General features: G+C 40.7%; 1 protein-coding gene across 1 annotated transcript in view; it reads left to right on the top strand.

Annotated features, from left to right (window-relative positions):
• The first annotated feature begins 2381 nt into the window (after nucleotides 1–2381).
• Nucleotides 2382–22726, top strand: part of PLB1 (phospholipase B1) — a 77412-nt gene continuing 57067 nt past the window's right edge. The window contains exons 1-15 of the mRNA XM_059468422.1: nucleotides 2382–2553; nucleotides 2658–2742; nucleotides 6100–6137; nucleotides 7236–7299; nucleotides 7777–7835; nucleotides 9237–9268; nucleotides 10155–10198; nucleotides 11165–11249; nucleotides 11727–11778; nucleotides 12920–13006; nucleotides 13499–13561; nucleotides 14850–14932; nucleotides 17310–17373; nucleotides 18038–18142; nucleotides 19575–19664. Coding sequence (XP_059324405.1) covers nucleotides 2694–2742; nucleotides 6100–6137; nucleotides 7236–7299; nucleotides 7777–7835; nucleotides 9237–9268; nucleotides 10155–10198; nucleotides 11165–11249; nucleotides 11727–11778; nucleotides 12920–13006; nucleotides 13499–13561; nucleotides 14850–14932; nucleotides 17310–17373; nucleotides 18038–18142; nucleotides 19575–19664 — 915 coding nt within the window. The 5' untranslated portion in view covers nucleotides 2382–2553; nucleotides 2658–2693. The remainder of the gene's footprint in view (nucleotides 2554–2657; nucleotides 2743–6099; nucleotides 6138–7235; nucleotides 7300–7776; nucleotides 7836–9236; nucleotides 9269–10154; nucleotides 10199–11164; nucleotides 11250–11726; nucleotides 11779–12919; nucleotides 13007–13498; nucleotides 13562–14849; nucleotides 14933–17309; nucleotides 17374–18037; nucleotides 18143–19574; nucleotides 19665–22726) is intronic.

Raw genomic sequence — 22726 nt, 5'->3', positions numbered from 1 at the left:
CAGCCATACTTTCATTATTTGTATTTTAAAACAGCGGTCTTATAGGTGAGGACCTATAGATAGGTTGAAAGAGGTTTTGGGTACTCTGTATGAATAAAAGAAATGCCTGAAAAAGATCTGTTTAACAGAGGAGGTAAGGAAAAGCTTAAAGACAAGCTAAAAAAAATCCCATGGCTTTCCCAGCTGTGGCTCCCATACCAGGATGCTTTAGGTATATTATAAGCCACCTAAAAATGCAGCAATGAACCAAAGAGTTTGGCTAATATGCTTTAGCACCTGTGTTTGAGTATCTGTTTGGGTGTTGCTGGCTTTAAAAGTGTAACTGGGACTCGACTTTTTTTTTTTTTTTTGTGGTGTTTTCCACCACAAAAGGTTGGGTGTAGTCCTGTGAAACAGGTTCTTTGCTTGAGAACATGCCAAGGCACAAAACTTCTGCTTTTCACCACCAAATCTCACTCAAAACTCTTCTGTGCCAGTTCAGTTGTGAGCTCTCTCCATCCAGGGCAAGCAGCAAGAAGACTCATACAATTCAGGCAGGGTTAACTACCAGGCCTAGCCTGCTCCTTGTCCCACCTGAGCAGCAGCAGGCACTTTAGGGAAGACACAAGATGTTCTGTGTTGATCATTGGGCAATCAAACATGGGTGCAATTCCCTAAATACCATCAGCTGAGGATTGGTTTATAGTCTGGAACTCTCCTTGCCTTCTGTAGCTGCATCTAGCTTTGTCCTTGCAGTAATGTAAAAGCCTTAATTTGTCTCTAACACCTTCTATATATCTAATAGAAAACTCTCTCTTCTCCCTTTTGCAAACTTTTTTGATCTTTGCTGCCACTTGTTATTTGCTATTCAGTCTAGGAGCTATTTTGATCCTTTGGTGGTGGGAAGGAGTGTTTACAAGAGATTTGCAAGCCTTGAAGTTAATGCTGTTTTGCTTCTGGAACATGTCAGTGTATAAAGGCTAAACTTACTCTTGGATCTGTGGTTTATGGCAAATGAATGAATTATTGCTGCCTTCCTTTTCATGTTTTTCTTGGTGTACAATGAGGAAGAGGCTCTCTGGGTTTTAAACACTTCCAGGTCTTCCAGAAGTCCGTTTCTCAGACTTGTGATAGTGGGAGCTTTCCCTTGAGGAGTGAAGCAGCCACAGACCCTTGGATGTAATGACAAAACCCACCAAAGGTAACTCCCATCCATGATGGCTGTGCAATGCCACCTTGGCTGAGAGGTGATAATGGTGCTGAGCAGCCTGACCTGAACCTCCCTCACTCTGACCAGCTGCTTGGGACTTCCACTGCAGCTCAGCCCAGGCAGGGCTTGCTGGTGTGGTGTTGTGCCCTGACAGTGAGTAAAACTTTAACTTTTCATTATCTTGCTGGTTAGAGGAGTTTGGGTGTCAGATTGTTTCAGGTGTGGAACCCCCAAGCAGAATGAGCTCATCCCTCTGTGACTTGAACATGCAGATATGTCTGAGGTGAGAAGCCCCTTGTGCTGGTATGTTTTTGCTGAGTTAAGGGTGGAGATTCAGGGGGTGGAGGAATGCTTTCTCCTGTCTATATACATTTCTTCTTGCATGTTGCTCTGAATAATAGCTGTTCATGTTCAGAATTAGTATAGCATTCCTGGTTTTTGAAAAGAAATGAGCACAAGGTCTACCTCTAGCATGTTCCTTCAAAGAATGTCAAATTTTTATCATGAAAGAACAGAAAGCCAGAATAAACAAAAACCCCTTTGAAGGATGGGTTAGACTGTCTGAGTTGGGTGTGCTAGTGGCTTATTTAAGCATTTAAAGCTCTTTACTTAAGCAGACTCCCATTATTCCTGTAGGAGCTCCCTCTGGGTGTCTGTGGGCTCAGAAGAGGCCAGAGGTCACTCTGGTGTTTTGTGTGAGGCCAGCAGGCTGCCCTTCAGAGGTCTGACCTGGTGCTGTAGTTGAGGCACAGTGGTTGTCTCACTGGGGAGTGTTTGTTGTATCACAGCCTAGCTGGCATTTCTGCACACTCTTTGACTCTGCTGAAGTGACTGCCACTGTGACAGTGTCACCGCAAGGGGCTTGGAGACCTGTGCAGTGTGAGGGCAGAGTTACTGATGCTGCTTGTCTGGCACTGCTCTGTCATGGCAAACACTGCTGAGGCACAACCCAGTGAAGGAGAATCTGCCAGAAGAGGAACTAGGGAAGAGAAACAGGCCCAGCATGAGTCTGGTTGAAGGCAAGAAAGCACAGGTAGGGAAGGAGACAAAAGGAAGAGCACAGCCTTCCTCTTTGGGTGGGTGTGGGCTGCTGCACAGGGTTCAGTTGTCCTTGTCACCTCAGGAGCAGAAGCTCCTTCCCTCCCTGGCAGAGGCAGGCTATACCAAACTAATATGTTATATATTGCCTGAAAGAGCCTTGACCCTGCTGGAAGCTGACTCATGTGATCTTGGTCCTTAGATTTGCTGAGAATTTTCCTGAAAAATGGCCAGCTCTGTCTGAACAAAGTGAGAGGAGCTGTCCCCTTCTTTGACCCTTGGATGGGCAATGAAATGAGATATCATCATCACTTTGCTTTCCAAAGGTAGAAGCTAATAAGTTTTATGGCTGCTGAGTTATCAGCTTTTAAGGTATAAAGGAGAAAAAGGAAGAGAATTTCTTTCTTTTCAACCTTAACATCTAACACAGCGCACTCCAGGATTATCATTGATAGAGGTGGTTACCATGAAGCTATTGTTAGGTGTGCTGTTCCTTTGGTTGCTCTCCTCAGAAGGTAAGTTTTGGAAGGCCCTTTGAAAATTAGCATTGCACAGTATTTGGGAACCTCTATTTTTAGTTGTTGCAAGGTGGGTGTATAGCAGGAGTTTTAGAAGCGGTATGAAGAAAATCTGTGAGTAAAACTGTGATCTTAAATGCAGTTTTGGGTATGTTTGATCATTTTTTGATGAAGATGTGTTCATTGGTTTCCACTGTTCTGGTGATAGACTGTGTCTTAGGCACTGAAGCATTCTGGTGAGAGAAAACTCCCCAAACAATTAAACTAGCAGTGAGATCTGTGCCAAAATGGTGCAGAAATTCAAGCAAGGAACAGAGGCTTTCTCTGAATTCATAGCTATGATCATCTTCTTTTCAGTGATAGAAGATGAAGTGAAAGGTTAGTCTGCATCCTGGCATTCCAGGCATTGTTCAGATTTCTGTAATACTCATGGTAGGGGGGAGCCCTTATTCCCTATACTGGGTCTCTGAAGCCCATGTTTGGTGCCAGTGATGGTTTTGTAGGTGCTTAAGACTGAAAATGCTGTGTATGCTTTGGCTTTACTGGCTCTGTGCTTCAGGTGTCTTCCTGTAAGAAAATAAAGATAACTGGTAATTTACCTTAGCAATAGACTGTGATGATCACTATCTTCAGAGGATTATAAGGTGCTCTGATAAATAATAAACTGTTAGGAGATTTTGGTTCCTGAAGTAATCAGAATAAATTATAACATTTGAGCTTTTTAATTTTGTGAAAAATATGCACGGTGGCTGCAGTTCCTCTGAAAACTATATCCAGGAAAAAAGTTGTTGATTGATAGCAGCCTATAAGAATTGTTTGTTGAAACATATTAACTGTAAGAGTAAGGGAGAAAGGAGTTAGAATCCTTCTACCAAATTTTGGGAGAATTGTCTGAAAAATACTTCCTTTTTATGTCAAGAAAATTGAAAATACAAGTTAGAATTATTCAATGGTATAGTAAGGGAGTAACTATAATACTGGGAGTAGCAGGAGTTTAAAAAGTCATCCTATGGAAAGTGTAAATCCAAAACAAACTAAGAAAACTGAAGAGGTTAAAATGTAATCAGCTAAGACAAAAATTAATCTGAAGAGAAATAATGAATCATTTTTAAAGGAATGAAAACCAATAAATCATTTTCCAAATTCTTCTGAAACACGGAGTCTGTAGGACTGACTGATGCATAAAAGAAGGCTAAAGCATGACAAATTCTTTTTGTCTTTGGTGTCCTTGCATAACAGCTTAAAAAAGGCCTTGCCCTCCAAGGCTTTCTGCACAGGGGACAAGAGGAGTACCAACCAAATCCTTGAACAAACTGATGACAAATAGTAAAAGAACTGCCAGGATTAGATGATATCCACCCAAGGGAGTGAGCCAAGCAGAAACATGAACATGTCCATTTTATTAACTGTGATGCTCATATTGATCTCTGTTGGGATGTGGGCTCTGCACGTGTTCAGAAGTGATCTGGATAAGGGATCTGGATAAGGAGCAAGTGAACAGCATAAAAACCACATTGCTGCTGCTGTGTACAGAGCCGTGGTTCACCTGCATCTTGACAGTGGTCTGGATTTTTCATCTCAGAAAAGATGTAGTAAAACCTAGGAGGGGAATAAAGGGGGAGAGTGGTCAGACTTAGGAAAAAAATTCAACATGAGATCAGAGAAACTGACTCTTCAGCCTGGAGAAGAAGGGATAGGTATATGACAAAGACATACAGGTGCATGCAAAATGGCAAATTTTGCAGAAGCAAGGGAATAACTACAAGAGCAACAAGGAAAGAATCAGATTATTAACAAATGAGAAGTACTTTATTCCAACATGTAATTGAGTGCTGAAGCATCTTTTGCCAGAGTTCTTGGGGGAGGCCAAAAGTGTGAAAGTATTAGACAAACGAATAGGCAAATCTGTGGAAGAACGATGTCAGGGAGTTCATCAACATTAAGTAATTGCTTGCTCGGGGAGCACAAGAAAATGGAAATATACCTGTATTTTCCTTATTCTTTGCCTAAGCATCTGCATTTGGATATTGTCTGAGGCAAAATCCCTGACTAGGTATGGGGTTTTGTTCTAAAACTGTTCCTCCAACTCCCTGAGTTCTGGAAACTGGGACTGGATCCTCTTTCTCTCTCAATATAACCTAAGGAACTATTCTCAAATGTAGTTGAAATTAGTGTTAAAATTCTCAGATACTGAGTTCCTGCAGTAGATTTGTGTGATGCAGACAAGTTAAATTGCTTTTGCCTCCAGTATCCCAAACAGAGTTGGAGTTCTGGTTATTGCCCTGAGTAAAGCATCATCAAAACCCACAGACTGAACAGGCAGAAATGTTAAAAATATGTCACACAGCAGTCAGGAAACTCTCTCAACCTTCTACAAAGTAGTGTAAAAACAATATAAATTTGCAAATAGCTCATGCTGAGGTCATGCCTGAGCGCCACTGGCTACCCTACACCTGAGGATGTCTCACCTGCTGGACTGAGCTGGCTCAGCTCTTACTCTGTCATTGACAGGGAAAGAAAGGTGTACAAGCCAGAAGTACTCAGCAGGGCTAGATATTCCAAAAATAGCTCCTGACTATTAAAGGACAGTTATTCTAATTCTGTGTAGGACTTGCTGGATGCTGATGGCTTCAGTAGGGCAAGCAAGAACAGCTGAGAGCATGCTTTGAAGTTCAGCTGATCTAGGCTTTGTGGCTATCTTTGTGGAAATTTTAGAATAAACCAAATTCTATTTGCATAAATCCTAGTGTATGCTCAAGGAAAGAGAATAATGTTTACTGAAACATCTACAGGCCTGACTCCTGGCTCCACAGGCTATTTTATCTGCCAACACTCCACTAAGAGAAGAAATTGCAGCTGTTTCTGTATCACTATGGCAAACTCACAACAGTGTTATGCTGCTCCCTGACTGTGGAAGATGTAGATTAATTTGAATTGCTCCTTTCTAAGGAGTTTCACCTTGTGCATATTCAAACTACTCTAAATTTGGACAGAATGAAACTACGGCAGTGTATGAAATGTGCTGAAGAGGAAAACAGGTAGGGAAGGCCTGTGGAGGATGGGATTGTTTGAGGCATTCCACAAGCAGTTCAACACCTGTTGCTATAAATTCATCGCATTCCACTAATTTCAAGAGATCTCACCTGCTTACAATAGCTAAAAGCTTTTTCCAGTATACAAAATCAAAGAAAATATGTCTGGTTGTTGGGATGAGCCTCATCTTTGAAAAGTAGGGCAGATGAGGAAGGTGCCTTCTCTCCAGATTTTATGCTTTTGGGTATATTAAGTCTTGTGAAGCTTTTTTTTCCTAAGGTAAAAAAAATATAGCATAACCCTTTCTTTAATGTTTTAAAGGTAATGCAGATGATCAGGAAGAATATGAGAAGCTAGAGGTAAAGTATGAGTACAACTTTCTTTTTTTTTCTGTTTTTAATACCTATCATTACCTGTCAAGCTGTTGCTTCCTTTGAGGCAGGCAGAAGAAGAAAGAATACAGCTTGTTGCTGTAAACTGCTTCTGCAAAGAAGAAATGCAAAGCCAGTGAGTCAGCAATGTGATAGTGCAGCTGCAAGATTACAGAACACAATCAGGAAATGAGGTTTTCTCCGAGCAATGTTTGTTATTAGGTTGCATATCCTGTACGTAGGTTGTTTGTGGTTAGCACTTGTTCCTAGATGCTCTGTTGCTCTTTTAGAAACACAGAATTAAACTTTTATTTGCTTTACAACAGTGCATAGTGTCTGCACCATTAGAGTCCTCCAGCTGGGCACAAGGGAGCGTGTGGGTATCTTGGTGGCCCTTGTCACTATATAGATTTCACCTTTGGGTATTAGGGATAGTCATTGTGATGAGGGAAGCCCTTGCCAAGTCACCTGGGGAGGCAAGGATTGCCTTTCATGTCCCTTTAAAGCCCTTGATGTTGGGCTGTGCCTGCCATAAGGATATAGGATGGCATTAAACAATGTTCCTGCTGGTACTGAGCTGTCTCTCATGCTGAGTGAATAACATCACTCACATCCTTGCCTTCTCTGATCACCTGGCCAGGTGTTGTTAAGGAGCCAGAATTGGTTCATTCTGCCTTTCCTGTTGTGTATTGGAGATGATTTGTTGTGTCAATTGGGTGCCCCCCTTGGCACACAGAGATGCCTGCAGTAGCTGTCCCTATGACCTCTTCCAGATGAAGCAGTCACTGCAGCAATGGATGTGGCAGGATGTGTTCAGCACATTTCATTGTTTGCTCAGGCTCAGTGCTGTGGCAGCCAGTAAGAAAACTGAGCAGAAAGTGTAAAGTTGTAGAAGAGTTAACTGAAAATGCAGCTGTCCAGATCTGTGTTCCCATGCATTTCTAACAGAGGGGTAATTGTTCTTTAAAGTTGTTTACATGAGTAAAATCTTGGTTAGTGTGAGAATGGAGCCTGTAGGACCCCTCAGTCAACAAATTTCCTTGTTAGATCTAAGCAATCAACCATATTTATTTCTTTATGTCTAAGGCTCTAAGAAGCTTGCAGTTTTCATGTGAGCAGGCAACGTACCCTGAGACCCCTTCATCTTCAGGTGTGTGTTTTATATTGTCTCTGCAGAGGCTTTCCCTCACAAAATTATTTGAGAATGGGCTGGGGCAGAAATCAGCTGTTTGTGGGGATGCCTGTGTATGGGATTGACTGAAGTGGAGCTAGGCTCTATAAACTCCTTAGTTTTTTGTTCCTCTTGTGATTACTTTTCTACTTTTGTTTCTTCAGCTGGTGGTTGAGGCTGTCACTATTACTTCAATCATTCCCAGCAGTGTTTTTTGATCTTTTCTTGCTTGATGATTGAGCATTTCAGTGCCTCTAAACACCCAAAGTATTTGCTGAACACCTGAGTAATGTTTCTTATGCTTTCTGACTAGTTTAAAACCTCCAATCAAAGCAATCAGTATAGACTTGTTACCATTTTAGCCAACTTTGTTTTAATATGCTGGTGAATGTGACTTTCTTTTGGGGTTACTGTTTTGGGTTTTCTTGTAACCTGAAATCTTTTGCTTTTCTGCAGTTCATGCTCTAAGGCCAGCTGACATTAAAGCAGTCACTGCAATAGGAAGTTTGCAAAGAGTAAGTACAAGCAGGAAATGTGCTGAATGTGACCCATTTCCTCTGTTGTGATGATGAAGTCAGCTGATGATGCAGTTTGGGGTCTCAGGGTGTTCAAGACTTCAGTCTTTCCACAAGCATCAAAGACTTCTGGTGAAAAAATGGCTGGAAATACCTGCTGTTCAGTGTTCCAATGTACCCTGTGTCTAAAAATAGCCAGCTGACTTCGTGCAGGAGGAAATGTGATCACAGTGCTCTTGCAGAGAACCATGATATTTGATTAGAGTGCATGGATTTTCCTACCAATGAGCATAACAGATTGAATAACTGGAAGAAGATGCTGGGAAAATTCAAACTGGAACAAATATAAATTGTTGAGAAATGCAGTAGATTTTCCACCTCATGAAGTGTATTCTGTGGAAACTGGTTTCCTACCTACAAGGCAGAAGGTCTCCAAGAATCACAAAGATACGTTTCAGTTAAAGTTCTCCTGCCTGTAATAATATAGTTAGATTTGGATGATCTTTATTTGTCTTAATAGTTGGAAGTGAATCTCTGAAACTGATTTGAGGCCCAATTAAAAGAATTTAACCACAATTCTCAAGCTTTGAGGAAGTGTAGAAATGACTGTAGAGTAAAAATTGATAGCCACCGGGGAGGCTGTGAGAAATGGGGGAGAGTCTCCCTCATTACAAAACAACAATCAAATTTGAGATGGTATCCATAACTATATCATACTTTTCCTTTACAAAATCAGCACTTCTGGACTCCTTGTGAGTACCTCTCTCTTTTGGAAAAAATTTTTTGTCCTGAATGCAAGGGTGCTTCACCCATATCACGTGCATGGCCCTTTGGAACAAGTCATCTTTGTGCTGGTGTCCTTGTTGCTTGTGGGGGTGTCATAGAAAAACATGTAAATGATCTTCTTTTAGGGAATGTTTGCTTTCCTAGAGCAAACATCTCTGTCACTGTTTCCTCATTAAAGTCTCTGAAATCAGTGAAGTTCCTCTATTGATGTAGTTTCTTTTTAACAGACACTCTTCTGCTGAGTGCCATCTATGTAAATTATCTAAATGACATCAGGTCATGTCCTTTGTTGAAAAGGAGTAGGAACAGATCCAGAGAAATTTGGTCTAGAATAGCATTTTGTTTTATGGAATTTGATTTCATGAAACAAATTCTGTTTTAAGCCATATGTAAAAGAATCATTAATGAAAGCAGTAACTAAGAAAGGATTACCAGATCATGAAAATGCATTGTAATAGGGAAGTTTTGGAAAATAATCTAAAGCTTTGAGTGATTACAACACAATGGAGAAAAGTATGTAGAAAACAATGCCATCTCTAACAGGTAGGGGAACAGCATATCTAGGTCTAGTTTACACTTTAATTAATTTTGTTCTTATTGCTTCTTTGTTCACAGACACCAGGATCTGGTGAGGATTTACTCCAAAGGTAAGACTTAATACTTAGCTTTTATAAGTTTCATTACCCTAATCTCTCTAGCATCACAGTGCAGGGGTTAGGCTCAAGCAATTTTTTATTTTTTTATAGAGAGGAGGAAAAAAGCTTATGTAAAATAGAAACGATTTTGGGACATTGAAACTTTCCATGTCCTTTGGTAACAAATTTTTTGTACTTATGCAGGCTATAGAATTACCTTAGGGTTAAAATACCCTTGATTAAGAATCATCGCTGTGTGATAAATCCTAGGCAGTAAATATAATAATGCACTAGTTAAAGATTAGAAAGCAGGGATTTATCAGAGCTAAGAAAGAACTCAGTAGTTCAGATACCCTGGACTACTGATACTTAATCTGCTTGGCTGATTCCCAGCGCTTCATGGATAACCTTTATGCCATTTCCTTCTCCCATGCCCCTTTAGCAGATCCAAATCAATGAGTGAACATATGGCTAAACCTTGTAGCTGCAGGTCTGTGCAGATCTTTTGAGTCACTGCCTTCCAGATGAGGATTTAGCACTGCACAGATAAACTTTAAAGACTAAGTTTTCTTAAAAACATCTGTGTCCACTTGTATGTGAGTATACACAGAGGCCCCTGCATCACTTATACCTATGTATAAGCAAGCACAAGTACTGCAACATGCAGAGGGTAAAGAGATACAAAAAATTGAGATCTGAGACTATGTTCTTACTCAGCAGTAGCTGATGACACGATAGTTTTGGGAAAGAAAGGCCCCATTCTTACTTGCAACAGCTGCCACGAATTTCACTCTGAGATGCAGCATAACTAATAAGAAATTGAGGCTGTGCTGTAATATAATTTTTCTTTGAGAAATGGAATAACAGGAACTTCCTGTTTTCTCTTCCCTTTCTATAGCACAGGAAAGAACTTCCTTGAACTAAGCGTGGCAACTTTAGCAGGTGCGTCTTGCTGTCACACTAAAACTTCAGCGAATTAATTTAACAGCTTGCTGGCAGGAGCTCCAGGGCTCTGCTGGGCTGCAGAGCAGGTGCAGCACAGGCACCCTGCAGGGGTGTAAGGGAAGCCTGAGGAGTGGTGCACCTGGGAACATGAGTTCAGCCAGCTTGGGTTGTCCATGATGGCTTTAAAGAGACTGTCTGGGTAGACAAACAGCAGTGAAGAAGGAGTGTGACAGACTGCTGCAAGATTCTTAAATGCCCAACAGGGGTTTTTTGCCTCTTTTTTCTACCCACTACACAGTCTCTGCTGGTGTGTGCTTGTGACCTGTGCTGGCTCAGTGAAATCTTGTGTGGGTTTGCCTGCCCAGAACTGCCATGTGCTTAGAATTTATACTGGGACTGCCATAGATGTACCACATCTGGGAATTTGTTGCCTACTGGCTGTCTCTGAAGGCAGCCTTCACTTGCTTACAGGGTATTGCAAGTAAAAGTTTCATGCCCACTGAAATGCTATGTAAGACATAGCTCCAGGGTCCTGCCCTCCCCATCATCTTACTGGTATCTTAACCCCTTGGTGTGACATCTATTTCCCTGTAAAAGGGGTTTAAAACATGGCAACTCATTGGTCTTTTATGAGTCTCCCTGCATAGCCTTTCCCATAGCTTCATTTCTACAGCTGCCTCTGTTTAAGTCCACCTACAATACTTGTGGCTGACATGAGATGGGGACAGAGGTTTTTGAGCTGAGTCTGGAGGCAAACTCAGACATCAAGCCTTCACTTAACAAGGTGAGGAACAGAACCAAGAAAAACAGTTGCAGAGGGGCTTGGGCATACCTCTCATGCTTGCCAAGAGATCCTCAGACTTTACAGGTTTTGGTGCTGTTTTAGTTCAGCTGTGTGTAATGAATCAGCAGAGTAGCAGTCTGTTGGCTGCAGAAATCTCCTAACCTGGGTGTGTCATTCAGCTCTCATTAGCACCTTCAACCCCTCGGTCCTACATGTGTCCCCTCCACCTGGCACAGCTGGAGAGATGCCAGACAGTCAAGCCAGGTGAGTCTGAGGGGCTTTTGGCTGGGCAGTTGGTGTACAAGGGGAAGGATGGAAATCTTTGATGCTGGAGCACTTCACTGCGCTTAGTATTGGCAGAGGCTGTCATTGTGGCTCAACTGGCACCCATCAGAATCAGGAGAATCAAAGCCCTGCTTTGGGGTCTGTATCACCTGAGTTAACATCAGGTCTCTTTTATGGCTGCAAAACAAATTTTTGGCTCAAATAGAAGTTGAGGTGTGCCTACTAAGCTGCTCTTTTTATCTAAGTGCACGTCTGAAAGTCAGGTAGCTGAATATGAACTAATTACCCAAACCTCTCTGGGTAGCACAGTCAATTGTCTAATCTAAACACATTTAGGAGAGAAAAGATTAATCCAGCCTGAACCCACAAAAGTTTTTTGATTCAATGGTAAAAATCAGCCAAAGCTTTAACATCACTGATGCCTTCCTAATTTTTCTCTTCCTTTCTTCTTTTCAGAGACCTCCTGCATCAAGCTGAAGAAATAGTGGAGCTCATGAAAGTGGATCAGGTTTGTTTAAAGCACAGAATAATTCAGAAAGTGTGGTGTTGAAGCAGAAAAAGGTACAAAAGTGGCTTAATACTTAAACAGCACTCAAAAAACTTTTGAAACAGAAAATGCCATTTCTTGAGGTTAACGGGCTTCAGTATTTCTGTTGTAAATAAGAATAAATTCTGTGCTTTTCAAGTGCAGAGTTTTGTTCTGGAAGTATCCCACGTTTTTTACTTTTGTCAAAGCAACTGAAGAGCTTGGTAGGGAAGCCAGTATGTTTGCTTTCTGTTGGCTAAAGATGTGAGTGTTCTGCTAACTACAGTCTGTAACTGTGCCAGTGTTTCTGAGAAGTCAACCCAAAATAATAATTCTCATTATTTGTCTCTTCAGTTCCTTTTTGGTCTTGTAGGAACATATTTTCAAAAAGGCCAATAAAGACCTAAATATGCTTTGGAGATGCTGGTGAGAGCTTGAATTATCACTTATGGCTGAGTGCTTTATAGGTCCCATCCTGGAGCTTTAAGCATTCATTTCTCCTTTATTCTTAACCATGATGTTATTTCATAAAATAGTCTTGAAATAATGGGAAAATGTAATTGCCAAGGCAATTCTGCTGTTGTCTCTTTGCTCTACAGGGATTTTGCATGTATGTTTGTGGAACTGTGTGGTTCTAACCAAGGCTCTTCAGGATTGTACAGCATTGCCTAATAAACATAGCACAGCTGAGCAGGGCTCTAGCTCTCAGATTTTTTATTCCAGTCTTTGTCCCACTAGTGTGACCTCTTCTCAGCAGTTCATATACAGTAATCCTGTTGGCAAGCTGCAGCAATGATGGAAAGAGACAATAGCAAGTTCTGTGCTAAGCTGTCCATGGCCATCTTTTCCAGCAGAGTCTCCCATGGCAGCAGCAATTTCAGGCTCTATCCTGAGCTTTGTGTTCCACATTAATTGCAGCATTTGATGCCTAACCATCCATTTGCTGTGTCCTCTGAGGAAAAAGCCGGGTGGTTTGTCAAATGGAAGGGACCAAGATGGCCAGGATTGGGCCATGGACTATTGCTTGGTCTTGCTGGTTTTGAACCCACAGCAAATTGTGTGTGAGAGAGGAAAATAGCAAATAGATCACCTGTCATCAGATTCCTTTATTTTTTTCTCCCAGATGATGGACTTCCAAAATGATTGGAAGCTGATCACAGTGTTTTTTAGTGCTGAAACCTCCTGTTCCTCCTATGCTTCCACAGAACTGGTAAGTGCTTTGTGGGGTGGTTTAGCAGTCAAGGCAGGTAGTTAAGACACTTTCCCATACTCTGCTCTCTGCCACAGGGAACCAAAGGTGTAGTTAGGTCTGGAATGTTGGGATGCCTTGATCCAATGATGTAAGCTCCTGGCACACAATGTGTTTTATATTTATAAACATCTGTACTTAATTTGCCATCCCTAATCTGAGATGTCTTAGTAGAACAGTTGTTTTCCACCTTCAAGTATAAAGATACTTTTCTTCCCTATACCTGTATGTTTTTTTTTTTTTTTACTATATGTCAAGTTCTCTATTTATAGACAGTTAAATTACAAGACTTGTTCCCGTGTTATTTACTTGTTGCTGGCTAAGGCTGAATTTAGAATAGAGTGATTCTTAATAACCCTTCAGTACACAGCTCAATACACAGAGTTTGTGACTTTTAGGAAATGAGTAACTTTTTTCTACTAATTTTGATGGCCTTTCTAATCTCATTTACAGAAGAACTGCATATCAGAAAACCTGGAAAAACTTACAGAGGTCTTGGATTTTTTGTATAAGAAGGTAAGATGTATTCATCAACCCTGAATAGCTGAGTCCTTTGTGTATTTTTCCAGTCTCCCCTACTAGGCTAGAGCTTGTATCACTCTTCATATGACTTAGAACACCAGTCTCATTAACATCAACCCACTGGCTCTGTTTGTTTTCACTAAGTGTTTTACTCCCTTTTTTAAAAAGCTGACGCATACTAACAGAAAGGATGGATGGGTAACTGCTCTGTTTTGCAACACAAGCTAATGTACCACTCCATCTTTGGGTATTTTTAAAATGATTTCTGTGAAAATTGGAGTACATCCGTCTAGGTCTGAAAGTTATGTTTAACAGGGCTGTTGGTCAAAGTAACTGGTATCTAATTACTGATGTGGAACACCTAGGCTGCTAATTCCCTGGTGATGACTTTTATAGACCAGGGAAAACATCCATTAAAATGCATATGATAGACCTTTCTTCCTACTTTATGGTTATTTAAGAATCTCAGCCTTTCTAAAGGTCTTCTAGCTGGCTGAGCTAAGAATTATCTGCTTACCTAAGATGGTTTCTGGGAAGCATTCTGCACTGTGTCTTGGTCTACTAATGATAGTAGACTAGATGAGGATAGATTTCTACTAAAGCAGACTATAAACTGTTTAACTGAATTATTTCAATAGCATCTTCCATTAATTTTGTTTTGCTGCATTGAAGGCCTACAGCATATTCTAAACCTGCTACAGTCTGGTTGCATCAGACCACAACCACTCATTTTTCTCCAGCTGACTTTGAAAAATGTTGTGTATGGGGGAAATTCCACCCACACATTTTCTTCAGATTCTCTCCACTATTATTTCCAGAATCTGTTTATGTACACTTGTGAAAGTGAAATATCATTATGTAAATGAAAAGCTGCTTTCTGCACAGGGGAGAAGTGTGGTGTGTTGCATGAGTGCTTGTGCTGTTATGCAGGATGTTTCATCCTCAGTTTTGCATTGCTGTGTTGCCACAAAAATGGTAGTCTCAAGTTCATTTGAGTTCAGTTTAGTTGGCTGGTGGCCATTTTGGTTATGTAAAATGAATTGCTGTGTCTCAGTCAAGAAAGCATGGTCACAAGTACTTCATAAATGATGATCCTAGATAGCAAGCATAGGATCAGGGTTCAGGACAGAATTGGCAAAGACTTTGGAAATTGATTTTATGTAGGCAGAATCCTAGGCCAGAAGTAATACACATGAAGTTGTAGATATAATTTACTATAATTGCTGCTTGCTGATCTTTAATTGCAAATCTAGCATGAATAATTTCTACTTTATTACTGCAGGTTCCCAAGGCCTTCGTAAATCTAGTGGATTCCACTGAACTCACAACTGCCTCTCTTGCATGCCAAGATTACAGTAATGCCAGGTAACAGGTTTCTTTAACTTTTTGTCACTGTGTCCTGCTGGTGTTCAACAAATACCTACGTATATGCACTGACTTTATGAGTGAGATACAATCTGCTGAACTGTTTTTCTGCCCTTAATACAAGAGTATGTAAAAGATTTTAAGTCTTCACTTTGTTTCTGATACGCTCTCCCTGAAAGATATGTTTTTATTAGGAAGCTAGTGCTTTTAATCCTATCAAATTGGACAGCATATTTAAATATTGGGTCAGAGTTAAGGAAAAAGAGAAAGCCTCGACACTGTACAAGCACTGTTCACCAAGAGCCAAAGCACTGATTTGTTATCAACAGCTTTAGCCACAAATCCAAAACACCAAAGCACCATATGGGCTGTTTTGAAGAAAGTTAACTCCATCCCAGCCAGATCCAGCACTGAGATTATGGTCACAAAACTGCATCATCTAGCTACCCCCAGTTTTTTATTCAGTGATACTTCTGTTCTGCAACTCTCAAGTCAGAAGATCTGTAGGTGCTTCAAAAGTTTATATTTCTACATATCAATGTTCACAAAATGAGCAACAGATTTTAAACTACATTATTAGGCTATTGGAAAGATTCTGCTTGGGCTTAGGGTATGCTAGGGTAGAGAACATCCAAGTTGTCAGTTCCTTATGGTAACTGCATCTATTTCTCTGTCTTGCTCAGTACTTTGTAACAAAAGCACGAGTAGTTTGTGTCCCGATTTAGTATGGAGTAGGAGTGTGCACATGAGCAGCTATGACAGAGTAGTTTACAGCTGGTGAGATTACACTTTGTCTTACTGCACAGTAATTTTTTTCTCTTTGCTCGTGGCATGGGACACCATATGTACTAGCATAGTCATCCTGAAGCGTTTCACAAACTTTGCAAATATACAACCTTGGAGATGTTCTGATGGAACGGGGGAAGAGGCCTGGCTGCTATGTAACCATGTACTTAATAAATACAAGGAGAAGAGAGGCTTTCTTTGTCAAAAGTGGCTGCATGAGGCACTCTAGCTTATTTCTCCTGCACAAACATGAAGGGCTAAAATGTGGGAAATGTGGAAAAGATGTGTTTAGGAACATGGGCCTTGCCACGTATTGAAGGCCTTAAAAATAAAATGAAATGGATCTATTTTTTTTTCCTCTGAGGAATTATTATATTTCCTTTTGTACTTAAGGCAATTTGCTTTCTTACTGTCAGCATGCTCTCGTAGCTGTGTTTATCTGGTTGATAAACACAGTTCCCACTAGTTTGTTAGACGACCTCAGTCCCAGTTCCTATCCCAGATAAGGATCTCCAGCATTTGGCTACTAAGTTTTCATTATGAACTGTGCTTTGAGAGAAAAATACAAATCCATACCAAAATGGGAAATTTCAACAGTCAAAGAGGATAGTAGTGGTTGACACTTTCAGTCCCATGCCTTAACTTTAGGCACTGAAGTTTGGGAGATAATGGGGTTTAAAGTTCTCTCCTTTACTAATTTCTTACTAACTAGAAACATCTGCACTCAAAGTAATGCATGAACTCTATTTTTAGGCATGTAACTCTCTTCATGTATTTTATTAGGTTCTTCTGTTAGGCTTGGGTAATATTCTGGTCCTGAATTCACATTTCTTTCACTCACCAGCAGTGATAATGGCATTTTATCAGAAAACTCTCATTTTATGGGTTTACCTAGAGCTCTGTGAAAAGGATCTGATACACACTTATTGCTTATATCTGCAAACCCCCAGAAACTTTTTCAGATTCCAGTCCTTCCAGGAAATTTCAAGGGAGTGTATTTTGCTGGAATCTCACTAATCTTATGTGTATCTTATATTGTTCCCATCTACACCTTGAGGAACTCTCTGAATTCTCCAGCTAGCTTCAAAATGCGCAGTATACACATCTCACCTTGCAGATCAGAAATCTGACAGTGCCAATCATCCTTTAGCATGTATAACCTTCTGCAGCTTCCATCCACATTTCTAGGTGCAGGTCTTCAAGTCAAATACTAAAGAAAAAGTTCCTGTGGAAGTATTTTGAGTTTGTTCAATTTTCCTGTGTGACTGCAGGGAGGAAAATGTTTGAAAACCAGTGCAACTGTTATTTTAAGCTTGAGCATGTTGCTAGCTTGTGAGATCCTGTGCTAATCTAAGTCTGGCATTCTTGTCAACTGACTAGGCTTTCAAATCAAAAAGAGATACAAAGCTCTGGATATGGGAATATATTGTATGTTTATATCAAAAATTAGCGTGTTCCATGTAGCCTTTTCTAGAAATAAAACAATTTACTCTTTAGTATGTGCTTGTAAATGGCTTAAAAGAATTCATGATATCCACCTTGTTTATCAAAAGTTCATAATGTCTTTCATGTTTTTAATTATTTTCTGCAGGAATCAGTGCAATTATGTTGAACACTCCACATTACATGATAACATACTGAGGTGGTCCTATCAGGTATGGCATCTTCTGTGTTTTTTGGCTCTCATATTGCTAGACATATCTATTCATTTGCCAGATTGGCCTGAAGCAAGGAGATAAGGGAGAAATAGCAGTGAGCCTTTCTATCACATATCCATAGCAATCCCAATCCCATTTCTTACCTCAGGAATATTGGCAATAAGTTCTATCTTAGTATCTCTTTAAGTTTTTAATGTCTACATAACTTTTGGCAACCTAGGATTTTTCATATCCCATCAGAGAAATGATCCACCTTGTCCAGTAAAATGCCACATCATTTAGAAGAGGGAAATTTTCTGTTAAGACAAAGACAGTTGTGCTGTATTTGTCTTAACAGAAAATTTATTTTCTTTTAAAATAAATAATTTCTTTTAAAGATGTTAAGATGGAAACACACATGACACTTCATTGCCTTGCTAAGCTTGCTGCCCTTTCAAAGAAAATGATAGTAAACCATTTTTCTTATAGCTACAAGGATTTTCCAGTTGTTGTGTAACAAGATTTCATTAAATTACTGTGTTTGTTCTGGATTTCACAATTTTATTTCTGTAGTTTATTAGGGATGGGGATAATTTAAATGTACTTTAAGCCCTGATGAATCACACATACATTACATTCTCTACCCAATTATACTTATCTCATTAAATGGTTGTCTGTTTAGGATGCTGTGGAAAAACTATTGGAGTCTGAGAGGTTTGATCAAAAGGATGACTTCACTGTTGTTCTTCAGCCTCCTCTCCAAGGAAGAAATCTGCTGCTCAGACTGGTGAGTAAACTCAAGCTGCTCCATCTTTCTGAATGAGTGCAATATTCAGCAGGCTTTCCTGTCCTAGGCTGTGTAAATCTGGAAGATAAGGGTAGTCAGGCACAGGAAGAAATAGCTCCTACTCTCAGGACTTCTGTGTCTGATCCAAACTTGATTTAAACAGCACCAGTCAGAGATCCTGTGTTTTTGAATGTTATGCTTCAGGATAAATCAAGCTTTGGCAGCTTTACACCAAAAGCTGCAAGTGTCTGAAGCTGTCAGTGCTGCTAATTTTTCCATATCTTTGTAGTTACCATCATATTCATCCCTGTTTATGCTCAGGTGTTTGACAACAAAGGCAAAAAAAGTAGGTAATGTGATGTATTTAGAAAGGTTTGTAAACTATGTTGGCAAGTACAGTTATTTCCCTGCAATGAGTCTGGGAACTCAGACTTTTTTCAGGTGTAGGCAGTAGGGAATGAAGATGGGATTGCCTAGGATGTCAGGCATGGTTTTGTTATAAGTGGTCCTTAAAGGGAAGTTGAAAGGTCAAGGTTGTCTAAGATCTGGCAACGAAGAGGGAGAATATTACTTTCTGGAGAATGGCTCACTTGGAGTGTGGTATCAAAATCCATCACAATAGGTGTTTTTTTGTAAAATAGGTTGATAATGACTCATGGTCTGGGTTTTTGAGCATCATCATAATAGCTTCATGAATTTGAGGTAATTCCATTGCTCGCCTCAGATCAGTATCAGAACAAAGTGAATTGGGAGAAGAAATTCTTCTTCCAGGAAAAAAAATGGATTTTCTGTCTTGCAAAATCTTCTTGTTGCTACTGGAGTCATCTTTTGCCAGGCTTTTTTTGTAGATGGCTGGTCCTTATGCAAATAGCAGACTTCTAACTTTCATGCCATTAGTTTTTCTGTCAGTAGCTTGCTCTATTATTTCTTTAAATACCATCATGTGTCCTAGGTAGAGTCTTTGTTTCTTCTGATTTGTGGTGTGCCTGCAGGCCACCATGTGTAACCTTCCAAACTCTTCCAGTAGTTACATTTCATTTCAAGTTCAGCATGCTCACTTAAGACAAATTCTGCATGTTTCTAATCTTTAAAGGCATGTATAAACTAGAAGTGTTGTTTATGCCAAATGATTCATGTGTTCACATCTATGTCTTCCTACTCTACTGTGTGTCACTATTGTGATCATGTTGTGTTGTTGCTTTGCTCTTCTTGTCCTGTTGATGTGCAACGATCATTTACAAAACCAGCATCTTTCTATCTTGCCACACCAGTAGTAACTGGGATCAGTGGCCAGTGCTTCATGAGAGTACCAAAGATTGATTTCGTTGTGGATATGAATATTGTTTTATGGATTGAGGACTTCTGTCACTGAATAACTAATCTTTCCATACTCTTGATTATTTTATGATGCTCAAGGTACTTTCTCTTTCAGGGCAAGGATGATTTGATCACCACATCAAAGACACAAGTGGAAATTCTGGAAGATTGCATTTTCATGGCTGTTGGTCTCTGGAACAACATGGTAAGCAGTACTACAGAGACTGTTTCTTGCTGAACTTGGTCTGGATGACTAGTAGCAACCCTGCGTGAGCCAGGCTTTGAGTAGCAAAGAGGCAGGGGAAGGAAGAATTAAAATATTACAAAAATAATCCCCTGACTGCTATCCTCAGCTGTGCAAGGAGGCAGCTCTTGAATAATGCTAAATGCCCTACACTTCCAAGACAAATCTCACTCTGCTGCTACTTTCTACTAAGAACTTTTTAGCAAGATTTTCAAAGTCGCCCTTTGGGGAGCCTCATGGACTAAATGAGCTGTGACAGATCTTGGTTTTGCTAATCTTACTACTTTGACAGCACAGCACAGGATGACTGAGGTTTGTCCTAACCTGAGATTATAGCAATTATACTGCTGTCTACTCTCCTCTATCCTGCATCCCCCACCATGCTGTACTGGTGAGTCTTATACTGCTGTCTCCTCCTTCACCATCATCTTTGTGCTGCTGTTGCTCATAGGGAAAAGGTGATAGACAACCTTGAGGAGCTCTTGTTATGTCCTCTAGAGTTGGATGTCCTATTCAGCTGTTTTCTTTTATGCTACTTCAAGCAGTAATAATGCTGTTGTAGCCCAAATCATTTAAAGAAGCAGAATTTGCAGGAAGAGGCTTCTATTAGAGGCTTCTATGATCATCAGGTGATGTATCTACAAGAATAGTACAGTCACTTTTGATAAAATATGTTATCTTTTAGTTAAAGTCAGTAGGAGCCAGGGAGTCAAAAGCTGATAACCTGTTGCAGTGGTAACCTTGGAACAGCCATGCTGGGTCTGTTTATCTCCTTTGCTGTTATCTGTGATATTCCTTGTGATGACGCCACAGTTTCTACCTCAGTTCTTCCATCATAAAATAGATGCCCTCTGTTTCATTTTTCTGTCTCTAATCCTTTTCTGCACAGACTTTGTCCTCCTCTGCTCTGTCCTTTAGCAAGCCATTCTCTGGCATGTTGCTCTGTTCTTGTCACTCTGATTGCCCAGGAGCATTTTGTGAAAATAGCAGAGATGAAAAACCATAAGCAAAACGAAGCTGTGCTTTTAAGGCTGGCTGCATCAGGGCCAGTTACCCAGACTTGGGCAGTGAGCATGCTGTGGAACCACCAGAACCAAAACATTGTCATAAGGGAGACAAATACCTGCTCTGCCTTATTTCAGTGTTTTTTCTCAGTGTGAGATGATTCCTCTAGTGAGGGGACAGTCTAGTTGAGCTGGAGGAGGAGCAAAATGTAGCAAAGTCACATTTTGCCCCTGGTTTGAAGGAAGACTGTGTGGTAACAATTCCCTCAACTTATTTTGCCATCTCTTTTCCTGACTTCTCTTTGATTAAGTGGACTTTTCAGAGTACAGTAGCAATCATCAGAAAGGAGCCTTTCAGGGTTGCTTCTTTGTCTGCCTGTGATTGCCTTGTCTGCCTGTATTTTGCCATGATGTAAAAGAAGATATGAAAGATGTGTTCAGCATAAAAAGCACTAGCAGGTGTCCTCGCCTGATAAAGGTCTCTCCGGTTCTGTTGGGAAATCTAGCCAACAGTTTAGGCTGACTTCTTTAAAAGTTTTTAAAAACCCCATAACACACCCTTGGGAGCTGATAGAAAATCAAGAATTGTGACTTGTGGACCTGGAAACATAGCAGAATGGAACTGCATTCAGAGGTTTGCCTTCTACTTTCTGCCAGGCTGTCAGGACCTTGTTTTGAGGCTTGGTACCAGCCTCTTTCCTGGAATAATTACCTGCTTGTTGGCCAAAGGGCAAAACCTTGAAAATCTAGTGGCAATTGGCCTAAGGGCTGCACTTCAGCCTGACTGAGGAGAAGCTGAGCCATCATGTTTTAAGGGCTTGGTCCTAGGCAGGGCTGGATATTTGACCAAAACTGTTCTAACTCTCTCGGACCAGTGCAATTCATATGCTGAGCACACTAGAGAACAGTCAGATAAATGACATTGGAAAAGCTGAGAGAGGTTGGCTGTGTAGTTGGACAGCTTTGATGTTTACCACAGAGACCCTGATTGTAGGCATTGCCAAAATTATTCAATTTTACCTCTGGACATATATCTGAGGGCAAAGCTCCATTCACGTATGTAAAGAACTTCATAGGAGTAAGAGCTTCTTGACTTTTGGCACTTTTTTGTGTTATGGAAACAAAACCCAAGCCTATCCTGCAGCCAAAAGAGAAAGTAAACCAGGCAAGAGCCCAAAAGTGAACAGCACTGCAGGAGGCTGCCCGTGCCTCTCTGTTCTCTGTTCAGGGGTTTGTGAGAACCTTCTGAGTACCAGAGCAGACCCACACACTGAGTGCCTGCATGGCAGATGTGCCAGAATTCAGGGGAGGGTTGGTGGCCACAATACAGCCCTGGTGCCCCATTCCCTGACCAGGACCGTGCAGCTGAGCTGCATGGGAGCTGTCAGCCTTTGCTGGGAGAGCAGTGTGCCTGAGCCAGCTGGAACTTACTGCCTTCTGGAGAAATTTGTTCTTGTCACCCAACTCCCTACACGTGCAAGTGTCTAATACCTGTTTGAACTTAATTTCTAGTCAAGAAATAGTGTATTGTATGTATCCCATGTTTTGTGGGATGATTCTGTGTTGGTAGTGTATTTTCTTTTAAGAATAGGACTAAATAGCTACTTTGTTTCTTCCTAGGAGGATGGGAAAGTATCCTAATGTATCTTTTCTACAAGCTTCATTTTTTTATTTTGACGTGTAAATTGTTTTGCACATTTCGGGGAAATTAGTTTTATTGCCCCCTGCCTGCCCCTGTCCCCCCAAAAAAGCAGACTGTTTCTTCAAATGTTTCTCTCAAAGAATATAAACCCTGTAAGCCTCTTCTCTATTTCTCTGAATTTTCTCATTATTTTTATTGATGGAAGAATCAAAATAGAATGTAGCATTCCTGCACAGAGTGTATTGGTGACATCAAGCCTGCTGCTGTTGTATTTTCCAGTCCCTTGCATCCTGTTTCTTGTGCAGGCTGCTGGTCCTGGCAGCTGCTGGTGCCAAGCTGAGCAGACATGCACTGAGGGATCTAAACCCTCAGCCAAT

This window comes from Ammospiza nelsoni, chromosome 3 (genome assembly GCF_027579445.1).
Source record: "Ammospiza nelsoni isolate bAmmNel1 chromosome 3, bAmmNel1.pri, whole genome shotgun sequence".
In the NCBI taxonomy this organism is placed as follows: Eukaryota; Metazoa; Chordata; class Aves; order Passeriformes; family Passerellidae; genus Ammospiza; species Ammospiza nelsoni.
Note: the sequence above shows the minus strand (reverse complement) of the source record. Positions and strands in the feature narration are given on the sequence as shown.